The sequence below is a fragment of the Aulonocara stuartgranti genome, assembly GCF_965226115.1.
Source record: "Aulonocara stuartgranti genome assembly, chromosome: 5".
In the NCBI taxonomy this organism is placed as follows: domain Eukaryota; kingdom Metazoa; phylum Chordata; class Actinopteri; order Cichliformes; family Cichlidae; genus Aulonocara; species Aulonocara stuartgranti.
Window position 1 is genome coordinate 10,639,174 of NC_138943.1, and position 11,983 is coordinate 10,651,156.

Consider the following 11,983-nt stretch of genomic DNA (forward strand, 5'->3'; position numbering starts at 1 on the left):
GCAGGTTAAGCTAATAACATGGAATTGAAAATGGAGTGTTTAGTAAACCTCCTGATCAAATGGGGGAAAAAATAAATTCAAAAATAATAAAAGAATATAAAATATTTGCATGTACGAGTTGTATTTTGTATCAAATTTGCTACATCACACTTCTTCTTTCTTTTCTTTTTTTTTTTACTTAAAAATTTATTGTGCAGTTTCTACAAAACACAGAGTCTCAGACTGGCTGCTGCACTTTACTTTAAAGCATTAGGGTAAGATGGGGACTGATTATTCAAGACTTTGTATGTGTGAGGAAATATTTTAAATTCAACAGATTTAACAGGAGGCCATCAAAGAGAAGCCAATATATGGGCAGTGCATATTGTAAAAATATAATAATATACACCAGACTTTTTACTACTGTGACCACTATGCTTGAATTAACTTTCCCCCCTTTTGTTCCCAAGGATGTTTAAAGCATTTCCTAATTCTCAGGGTGGATTTTTAGCAGACACGTTGGTCCGTGTGCTGCCTCCTGTGTGGAATTACAGGGCCAATCATAATATCCGCTCTGAGCTGCCTCTGTGTTAAAAGCTCTTTGTACTGGAGCAAGTTTGGACATTCCAACTTGGCATACAGTTACGGCCCCATTATACTCGCTGTGCACTGCCTGGCAAACCGCACCATTCATCACCTCTTGATTTTTGTAACCTTGGTCTTTGTACTGCAGCCACTGGGTTGAGGACACAAGTGTTCAACTGTGTTGCTTTTTACAACCATTTAATGATACATCAGTACAGAAGCTCAGAGATTCATATATTAGGGGAATATGTTGCAAGAGTTTGAAAATACTTTGTGGTGGAAAATCACTTTCTTTGATTCCAGTTTTTTTTTTTTTTCTTCTTCTTCTTCTTCGCCTTCGCCCTAAACTCTGTGCAGTTATGTTTATCCAGGAAGTTGCCTTTGCGTCAGAATCTTTGTCCTTTGAGTGCCACTCTTCTCATCTGGAGTGGATGACTTTAAGAGAAAGGTATCAATGTTGATAATCAGTCGTCATGGGGCTGACTTCTTTGGTCTTGTTCTGAAAAGGTTGTAACAGGTGTAACTTTTTTTTTTTTTTCAGTTTCACTTACCATCAATTTGGGTTTACATGAGGAAAGGCATCCAGCATAAAAACTTACCAAATCAAACAAGTGGTACTACACACTGTGGTGACCCCTTGTGAATAAGACAGCCACTGACAGTAGCTGCTTCCTCTCATCCTACACGGGAAGAAACTCCTAAGCAATTTTTTCCAGTGAAAATCTTAGATTTTAATGTTAAGTCTTTTGTGCGATTTAGATTAGATGAAACTTTATTAATTCCTCGGGTGGGTTCCTCCAGGAAACACAGTTTCCAGTAGCACAGCACCGACAGAAGTTGCATATTCCAGATACAATAAAAGGGAATGAGAGTAAGGATATACGCATAAATATACCACACATACACATATACAGTGGCTTACAAAAGTATTCGGCGCCCTTGAACTTCCACATTTTGTCACCTTACAGCCACAAACATGAATCAATTTTATTGAATTCCACGTGAAAGACCAACACAAAGTGGTGTACACGTGAGAAGTGGAACGAAAATCATACATGATTCCAAACATTTTTTACAAATTGGGTGTGCGTAATTATTCAGCCCCTTGAGTCAATACTTTGTAGAACCACCTTTTGCTGCAATTACAGCTGCCAGTCTTTTAGGGTCTGTCTCTACCAGCTTTGCACATCTAGAGACTGAAATCTTTGCAAAACAGCTCCAGCTCAGTCAGATTAGATGGACAGCGTTTGTGAACAGCAGTTTTCAGATCTTGCCACAGATTCTCGATTGGATTTAGATCTGGACTTTGACTGGGCCATTCTAACACATAGATATGTTTTGTTTTAAACCATTCCATTGTTGCCCTGGCTTCATGTTTAGGGTCGTTGTCCTACTGGAAGGTGAACCTCCGCCCCAGTCTCAAGTCTTTTGCAGACTCCAAGAGGTTTTCTTCCAAGGTTGCCCTGTATTTGGCTCCATCCATCTTCCCATCAACTCTGACCAGCTTCCCTGTCCCTGCTGAAGAGAAGCACCCCCAGAGCATGATGCTGCCACCACCATATTTGACAGTGGGGATGGTGTGTTCAGAGTGATGTGCAGTGTTAGTTTTACGCCACACATAGCGTTTTGCATTTTGGCCAAAAAGTTCCACTTTGGTCTCATCTGACCAGAGCAGCTTCCTCCACATGTTTGCTGTGTCCCCCACATGGCTTGTGGCAAACTGCAAACGGGACTTCTTATGGTTTTCTGTTAACAATGGCTTTCTTCTTGCCACTCTTCCATAAAGGCCAACTTTGTACAGTGCAAGACTAATAGTTGTCCTATGGACAGATTCCCCCACCTGAGCTGTAGATCTCTGCAGCTCGTCCAGAGTCGCCATGCGCCTCTTGGCTGCATTTCTGATCAGCGCTCTCCTTGTTCGGCCTGTAAGTTTAGGTGGACGGCCTTGTCTTGGTAGGTTTACAGTTGTGCCATACTACTTCCATTTCTGAATGATCGCTTGAACAGTGCTCTGTGGGATGTTCAAGGCTTGGGAAATCTTTTTGTAGCCTAAGCCTGCTTTAAATTTCTCAATAACTTTATCCCTGACCTGTCTGGTGTGTTCTTTGGACTTCATGGCGTTGTTGCTCCCAATATTCTCTTAGACAACCTCTGAGGCCGTCACAGAGCAGCTGTATTTGTACTGACATTAGATTACACACTGGTGCACTCTATTTAGTCATTAGAACTCATCAAGTAAATTTCTAAGGGCAACTGACTGCACGCAGACCAAAGGGGGCTGAATAATTACGCACACCCCACTTTGCAGTTATTTATTTGTAAAAAATGTTTGGAATCATGTATGATTTTCGTTCCACTTCTCATGTGTACACCACTTTGTATTGGTCTTTCACGTGGAATTGCAATAAAATTGATTCATGTTTGTTGCTGTAATGTGACAAAGTGTGGGGGCCGACTACTTTTGTAAGCCACTGTATAAATACAGAATATATCATATGGATATAGGGCGCTATGACCAAAATCTCATATCCCGATATAAGACATTTATTGTCCTGACAACGATATAAATCACAAAAATTTAACATTTTCTGTAAATTCTGTGAATCTCGGGCAGCTCGACTGGCGTGAAGTGTTTTCAGCTGGGCGTCATGTACCAGTGTTTTAACCGATGCATGAAATTGTACATTTTTAGAAATAGGTTGTAACGGCCGCTGTTTTCTTCGTGGGTATTTATAACATGGTGTGCTGCGGGAAAAAGGCTGTTCTAAAACAAACAACTAAAGAATGTAAAACATTCCCTCCAAAAAACTTGTAGATTCTAAACAAGCAAGTCAGTCCGTGCATGATTACATTGCTTCGCCCATCAAAAAGTACCTGAGACAATATACCGCCTATCATCATTTATTGGACTGACGAATGTCAGTTGGAAAAAATTTACAAATCAAATGAGAAAAATGGAAGCAAAGATTGTAAAGTGCACATGTGTGTTAAACCAGATCAAACGGATACTGTGTAGAAAACTGTGTGATAGCCGATTTACATAAATAGTAGTGAAGAATCACACACTGACACAGGTTAGCTGACAGGTCAGACTGAGTGTGTTCGTGCATAGAGACACACACACACACAGTGAGAGGGAGATTTACATTGAGAGCTGAAACAGGAGAAGCTGTACTGAATCCAGATCTGATTGGGATTCACAGGCTGAGTTCTGTGTGCACGGATACATTCCTTCAGGGGGAGAGGGGCGGTGTGGAGGTGAGCGGGAGTAAGAGGATGACTCCATTCGGTAAAAATCTTTCTGTATTTTTTTAAGAGAGTGGCGCTGCGCCTTCCCCTTTATCAGCATCAGTGATGACATCAAAACTACATTTTGGGGGGGTCTGGGAGGAACTTCTCCTATCGGTGATGTACTCAGCTCTTTTGGGCTGTAACGCTAGAGGGTCCTCCCTCTTGGCAGCAGCTTTCACCTTAGTGAATTGCAAGGTGAGGCAGGTGGAAAATTTGTTTTAAGTGCTGCTTACGCCGAGTTCACCATGGCAGCAGAGCAAAACAAGAATTAGCATGACTCTGTTATCAGAGTGAGGGAGAGCAGCAGAATGCTTTCTTTTTATACTGGGCCCCAGAGAGTGTGATTGCCAGTGGCTGATTTGTCAGTATCAGATTTTTATGTAATCTTTAATCAGTTCTGCAGTGGTTTTTAAGGTATTTAAACACTGCTGAGTTGCAATGCAAAGAATGCAAAAAAGAAAATACATGTTTCACATATTTAGTTTATTATTAATGATGCAATATTCACTGTGTCTCCAACAATAGATCTTGTATCTACCAATCAGAAAGCAACACCGGTCTCAGCCTTAATGGAGGAAAAGCTGAGTGGTGTCGTGACAGAACAAAGGAAAAAGTCCAGATGACAGCAGGTGACACATTCCCACTATGCTGACATAGCTGGTCAATTGACAGCTCAAGAACACGCCCTTCCTGCTGAACACCGATAGTGCAGCAATGATTGTTAGGAGGAAGGCTTGTGTTGCCTTGGTGATCGCTGCCATCCTCTTCCTCATGATTGCCAGCCAGAGCATTCAGAGGAGGTATTTCCTGTTGCAGCCTGCAGCTCCGCCCAGAGGCCACAGCACGTCCAGTGGCAGGATGACAGGTGAAGAGCGGGTGTGAGAAATGAATGTTTGTTTGTTTTTTGTTGTTGTTGTTGTTGTTTTTTAAGTATTGATCCACACGGCCTGAACTTTTTTCTGTTTCCAGCAGCTGAATTCACAGGCCCAATTTCAGGTCAGGCACCTCCTTACCTGAAACCTGAACAAATTCCCACCGAGGAAGAGATGGTTGAGGAAGAAATTGACGAGGAGGAGGAAGAGATGGTGATTCAGGAGCAGCTTATGAAAAACGCTAAGTATGACATGTAACACTTGTAACCCTGCATATCCACTAATACCCTGGTCTTACACCTGTGTTTTGTACTCTTACAGGCTGTGTGGCTGCTCTGATGCCTGTATTTCAGACAACAATGGGTCGAAATGGTTCAGCCAGCGCTACGACGCTAAACAGCAGCCCATCATCAAAGAGACCGGCAATAATTTTGACTCTGATGCACTTCAATGGTGGCTGGTAAGGACAAAATGTAGTGATAGTTCAGATTTTATTAAAGGGGACCTATTGTCATTATTTCCAACTCTACATTTTTATTCTTGGACTAGATAGTTTTGCAAGATTCACTTTTAAAAAATGATCCTTATTTATCCAATACTCCACCTTAGTGTAGCCCCCAAAGGTCTGAAGGTCGGTCTGAAACAAGCTGTTTAAGCTCCTTTCCCTTTAAGTTTCCTTTCTTTTGAATGATTGTTCCTTTTTAACCAGGAAATGTGAAAAGCAGAACTGTGGCTTTTTAATGGCCAGCAGGGTCACTAACTCCAGTGGCAGTGACTGCTTTGTTTACTTAAACTCTAAATCCAAAACACTTTCTGTGAATAGTGAATAAAACAAGAGTTTTTTGCAAATGGTAATGTAATGTCCAAATTATAAACTTACCGTGAATTATCAATGGTTTTTTATTAAAATAGTACAGCAGTATTAGTAATGTCTACTTAAGCCACTGTACTGTCTTCAAAGTAATGCATCATTTGTTAATTCAACTTACAGGTTTTCCCTTTATTTCCTTTGCTTTAGTTTATGGACAAAGAAGATTCACAGGAAATCATTGCAGCCTTCAAAGTAGGGCTGCTCAATTAATCGAATTTTAATCACGATTACGATCTGGGCTTTCAACGATCATTAAAAATGACTGAGCCGATTATTAGCCCCTCCCTCATGCTTTACTCTCGCGCTGCTCCGTGTGGCAAATCGAGCGCACTGCTCTGCATTTTGAACACGCGATTAAGAGGACCTGAGGGAAGCTCGGAAAGCTAAGCAGAAGTTATTTGGAGAGGAGAGTGACTGCTGTTGGTTGAAAAGAGAGGTAAAAAAAAAAACTTCAGTGGTGTGGAAACATTATGGGTTTGCGGAGTCAGACGTGGATCAAGTAGACACAGTGTGTAAACTTTGCTACAGTGTAGTAGCTGCACCACAGAGCAACACTGCAAAGTTCACTAAACATAGATGTTTACATTTTTCATTTATTTCTTATATTTATATAAACAAATTTATATAAACAAATTTCCCACGTGTGGGACTAATAAAGGTTATCTTATCTTATTGCAAACATTTGCACTGTTATCAGTATTTGCACACTATTTTATATTATTTTTTAAAGTCATTATTCAATACATTGTTATTCTTAACCCTTTAAAGCCGGTCAGAGCAGCATGCTCTGTTTTGTGTAACTATTTTTAAATCCCTGTAGAACCTGAACCGCATAAGCTGGCGCAATAAATTTTTTTCCATATGAAACCAGAGGAGTTGTACTTACATCTTATGCCATCAGCTTGTCCTAGGTCACAGTTTCCTTCCACATAAAGCTTTGCAAAAATTGCATAAAAAGCGCTTGCAGGAACAAAAACATAATATTCCAGAAACACGTTTTGCCGATCCGATCAGCTGTTCGTAACACTTCCCACATTGAAAAAGACGTCAACGAGAACTATCGCATTTCCTGCCCGAAACCGGAAGTGACGTCATTTTCGCGGAAAATGTAGTTTTTTACTTGTAGGCCTTAAAAGCCTATACTGGTGTTTTTATAAGTCATGTTTGACTTTTCTGAATAGTTTCTGGGATGCTTAGAACTCAAATTGCACTGCTGGAAATATTTTATTTTGATGCACATGCTGTTTTCTTTGCAAATTTGCATCATAGGATTGTTTTTTTGTTTTTCCTGCAGTATATAAAAATTGCTGTATCTCCAAAATAAAACTATGAAGACACTCAAAATAAATTTCCTGTTGTTGTAAACTATTTTTTGCAACTTTTTTTGTATTTAAAGTTTTGAGGGATAAACCTCTTAAATTTCTCCAAGTAGAAATATATGTATAAAAAACAAAAACGATTTCCAATTTTTTTGTAGTTTATTGCACTTTTTTGCAATTAATGTAGTTACTATGGACTTAATACATACATATCATTAAAATATGGGCTATAACAGTTGTATTGATGTATAGCAACTTGAAATGCTCCCACAAATGGCACTACAACATGTAAAAAAATAATATAAGTATCGTCAAATAATCGTGATCTCAATTTCAGTGAAAATAATCGTGATTATCATTTTTGCCATAATCGAGCAGCCCTACTTCAAAGGGGAAATGACTCAACAGCAAATAAGCTTAATCTCTGGGCATTGTCTTAAATTGAAAGACCAACAGATATTTTGTAACATACTGGATGATGTTGCAGTAAATAGTCAAGAACAGTTATGAAGTTTTGTATTTTCAGAAGCCTGAATTTGTCCTTGTGGAGACTGGCTGCAGTTTGCATGAGAAGACAAATGTCTGAGTCTTTTTCCTGCATTTAGAGAGGTGAACTCCTGCTGCAGAAACCATTAGTAGATTAAAAAGAGGAGGCCAGTAATGCTGCTAACATAATTAGTCTGGGCCACAGAAGGCAGTAAAGTGTGTGTGTGTGTGTGTGTGTGTGTGTGTGTGTGTGTGTGCGCGCGCGTGTGCGCGATTGTGTGTGTGTGCGCGGGTGGGGGTAGGGGTGTCAGTACTCTTTAGCCTGCTTCTTTTTTTTAAATTAAGAAATTATTTAACTAAAAATTATTTTACTGTCATGAAAGACAGAGATAAGCACCAATAACAAGCCTTTTGACACTGGAAGTTTAAGAATTTTTAACGTGACTCATTATGCAAATGTTTTACTTGAGTATAAGTGTGTTAAACAGAAAAAAAAAAATGTTTGTCTGCTCTTCCACAGAGTCTTCAACGGGCCGGTAATGATCAGTCCTTGGAGGAAGTGATCTCAAAAATGTTCCAGGTCATATCCCCACCCTCTATAGACTTGGAGCCCGTGCCCTCACGTTGCCGTAGTTGTGCAGTGGTTGGCAACTCTGGCAACTTACGGCATTCTGGACACGGTGCACTCATTGATTCTCATGGCTTCGTGTTCCGGTACATGCGCGCACGCACGCACACACACACACACACACACACACGCACACACACACACACACACACACACACACACACAATCGCGCGCGCACAGCCCTCACCCTCCTTATGTTTTTTTTTCTTCAGGATGAACAAGGCGGTGACTAAAGGGTTTGAGGAAGACGTCGGTCGTCGGACGACGCATCACTTCCTGTACCCAGAGAGTGCAGTGGACATCAGTAATGGTACCAGCCTCATCCTGCTGCCATTCAAACTGAGAGACCTGGAGTGGCTGACCAGTGCGCTGTCCACCGGAACAGTCAAAATGTACGATATATATAAAAAAACAAGTATGCTCATTATCTCATGCATCCATCAAAAAGACATCAAAAAACATATCAGACAGGAGAGATTATTTGATGTAAGAGGGAAAAGTTTATTTAAAAAAAAATCTAAAATTAAACTCCTGGAGTCTAGACCAGCAGTCCCCAACTTTTTTTTGCACCACGGATTTAATGTCAGTATTTTCACAGACCGGCCTTTAAGGTGTCGCTGATATATACAACAAAATAAAATGACCAAGAAAAAACGGTGGCATTTGGTAAATATAATAATAAATGCAAATTCACTGTGTAATTGTGTAACTTTATTAGCAGCGTCCTTCTGAAATGCGCCAACAACATTGAGAGTAACATCCTCCTCTCTGACCCTTAATGCTCTCTGGTTGCTATGGTAACGCATAAATATTTCTTTCAAAATAAGACACACAACTACAACATGGGAAAAATACCCAGGGAAACAGAGTTAACAATAAAAACCCTGAAAACCATCAATTTCAAACCTGAGCCTCAACTCTCGTGGCCCGGTACCAAACAACTCACAGTCCGGTACCGGCCCGGGGGTTGGAGACCGCTGGTCTAGATGGTTGTGGTGGTGGAGCAGAGTAAGCAGAGGGTTGATGGGGAGAGAGAGTTAAAAGAGTGATAGACTACAAAGAATTTCAAGAGAACAAGAACTAGGGGGCTGTTTGGCTATATATAAATATGAGCCCAGAGGGTTAGATAAAAAGAAAAACAGAAGGTTTGTTACCACAACTGAAAACCGTTAGTCAAACAACTCACTACGCAATGGGGTGATGTAAACAAACATAACAAACAACTCATATATTCAAATAACGCTAATAGCAATAGTAGAACACTAATCACCTAAACATCTCACCGGCAGCTACTCAAAACGAAGGTGCAAAGGCAGGAGGGACAGTCTGCACAGTCTAGTCAAATCAACAAGTCCCCCGTAGAACAGAATTAAAACCACATTCACTTTCAGCAGAAAAAGGTAAAACACTCGAGAGGATGACAGTCTGAGAACCTCCAGTGTCCCTAAAACACGCACAGGTTTTAAATCGGAGGGATTGTCGGTTAGCGATACTGAGCCATCAAAAATGAATGGTTCAAAACAGGGGTCCGGCTCCTCATTACAGGCCTCAGCTTTCACAAAACCCACCCCTTTGGGTTGCTGAGCATTTGATGTTTTGTGTTTTAAGGCTAAACAGTCAGCAATCACATGTCCAGTTTTATGACAGTAAAAACATTCGCGGTTTTCCCTGGACCCAGACACTTTAGCCGTGTGGGGCTGTTGCACAGCGCTAACCCGTGGCTTCTCACTGCCAGTAAACGAGGCTTTATGAGTGAGCACAAACTCATCAGCAAGGAGCACAAACTCATCAGCAAGAAGCAGCAGATGCGAGAGAAGTCGCTTTCTGTACATTTAAATATAGCACAATACGCTCAGGAAAATATTTCTTAAACTCCTCCAACAATAGTAACTCACGCAGAGCGTCATAGTCACCTACTTTTGAAGCAACACACCACTTATCAAAGAGAATCCCCTTTTCTCTAGAAAACTCCACATAAGTTTGGGTCGGCATTTTCTTTGGCGAAACCTCTGCCTATAGGCTTCAGGGACTAACTCATATGCCTGCAAAACAGCTGTTTTAACACACGCGTAGTCTAAACTGTCCTTTAAAGAAAGCGCAGCCACCACGTCTTGGGCTTTGCCGGACAGTTTGCACTGCAACAAAAGAGGCCAAATATCACTAGGCCACTGCAATGCGCCAGCGATACTCTCAAATGCTGCAAAGTATGTATCAACCTCAGTTTCTCTAAAAGTGGGCACTAAAGAAATGCACTTGCTGATATCAAAAGCAGAAGCGGACGAGGAGGTGGAGCCGGAATTTTCAGCAGAGACAGATGAGGCTTGAGGCTGAGACTCCAGCTCAAGCTTTCGCAGCCTAATGGCTTTGTCTGCCTCTATCTCCAGCCTTCTTATTTCAAGCTCTAGCTGAGGCCGCCTGTTCTGGGCCTTCTCCTCAGCCTCCAATTTGAGACGTGCCAGCCGCACCTTCAGCCGAGCTCCTTCTCTGCCATCTGAACTCCCAGAGGAGAATGGATCATAGCGAGGAAGCGTGCGTGGCGTTTTTCCCCGCTCATCCCCCTCGCCATCCCCACAAGAACCATTCTTATGGCCCTCCTCAACTACGGCAGCTTGGCTTGGCACACCAGAGACCACAGGCAAAACAGGCGCTTGAATCACACCAGCTTCCACCAACTTGTCCACTACTAAAGCTTTCAAATCACATCTTACGGAGATTTTTTGAGACCTGCATCTGAAAGTGATCCAATTTGCAGCAAATCGTTTTTGTGACAGCTATTTAAAAGCTCAATAGATGGGGCATCTATAAAGTGCTGTAAACAAAACGCAGCCGACATAGCGCCTAAAGTGATAAGGCTACTCTAAAACGAACGCCCCCCCCCCCAGGGACAAAGACCCTCTATGAGGGATCCCGGGATATATATCTCTTATATATAAGAGAGAGAGAGAAAAGTAAGAGTTGCATATGTTTATACACTAATATACATGAATGCAAAAAGATGAAAAGAAACGTGGCACACTGTAAACATATATGACCTGTATGTAAGTGTTTGTGTGTGTCTTTTTTTCAGGACCTACATGAGGGTGAAAGCAAGAGTGCACGCTGATAAAGACAAGGTAAATTATGATCTCGACTGATCTCAGTTTTCTCTACAGCGCTTTCTGTTGCTATTTTTACTTTCAGCTTCACCCTTTTTTTTTTTTTTTTTTTTGCTGCTGCTGCTCCTATTTTTAGTTCTTAGTTTTATCTACCGGTATTTACAATATTTTAAAAATTGCATTTGCTAAAGAATAAGGGAACAAAGATGAGCAAATAAATCTTTGTAGTATTTTTATTTTTTAAGACAAGTGAGAGTGAAGGAAGTGTCTATACCAGAAACCACACATGATGAAATCCACACTTCTGGTCTGATCTGGACACAGATGCCCCACTACATTTGATGTTCAAACATGACCTGTTATACATTTCCTTATTTTCTGTCATATCTACCCTGATAAACTCAGGGGTTGCAACAAGAGTCTTTTTGTAAGTACACGGGGCTTATTTTGGAACTGTGGGCAATGCAAGCCTACTCTTGTGTAAAACACATCCATTTTAAACAAACTGTGTGTGTGTGTGTGCGTGTGTGTAGGTTGTTGTGGTGAACCCAGTGTTCTTTAAGTATGTTCATGAACGTTGGAACGAGCATCATGGTCGCTACCCGTCCACCGGCATGCTGGCCATCGTCTTTGCTCTGCATGTCTGTGACCAGGTAAGAGGAAAGTAAAGACTGGGTGTAGAGAGAAAAACCACATTTGTTCTTTCTTTTTTTTTTTTTGTATATTCACAAAATATGGTGTTACTAACCAAAAACAGACTAGTCCAAACAATATTGTAGCATGTCCAGACTAGCAAGTCATGGCAATACAACCAAGACTAGAAAAAGTTGCATTTCCTGCGAAAATGCAGTTTGAAT

At 41.0% G+C, this 11,983-nt stretch overlaps 1 protein-coding gene across 2 annotated transcripts in view; it reads left to right on the top strand.

Annotated features, from left to right (window-relative positions):
* st3gal8 (ST3 beta-galactoside alpha-2,3-sialyltransferase 8) overlaps positions 1-11,983 on the top strand; it is a 32,756-nt gene that overhangs the window by 15,560 nt on the left and 5,213 nt on the right. The window contains exons 2-8 of one of the 2 annotated variants that reach the window (XM_082534471.1): positions 4,381-4,720; positions 4,825-4,972; positions 5,049-5,187; positions 7,924-8,117; positions 8,244-8,423; positions 11,099-11,144; positions 11,660-11,779. In XM_082534471.1, the coding sequence (XP_082390597.1) occupies positions 4,570-4,720; positions 4,825-4,972; positions 5,049-5,187; positions 7,924-8,117; positions 8,244-8,423; positions 11,099-11,144; positions 11,660-11,779 (978 nt within the window). In that variant the 5' untranslated portion in view covers positions 4,381-4,569. The remainder of the gene's footprint in view (positions 1-4,380; positions 4,721-4,824; positions 4,973-5,048; positions 5,188-7,923; positions 8,118-8,243; positions 8,424-11,098; positions 11,145-11,659; positions 11,780-11,983) is intronic. The other variant, XM_082534472.1, reaches the window with a different exon arrangement.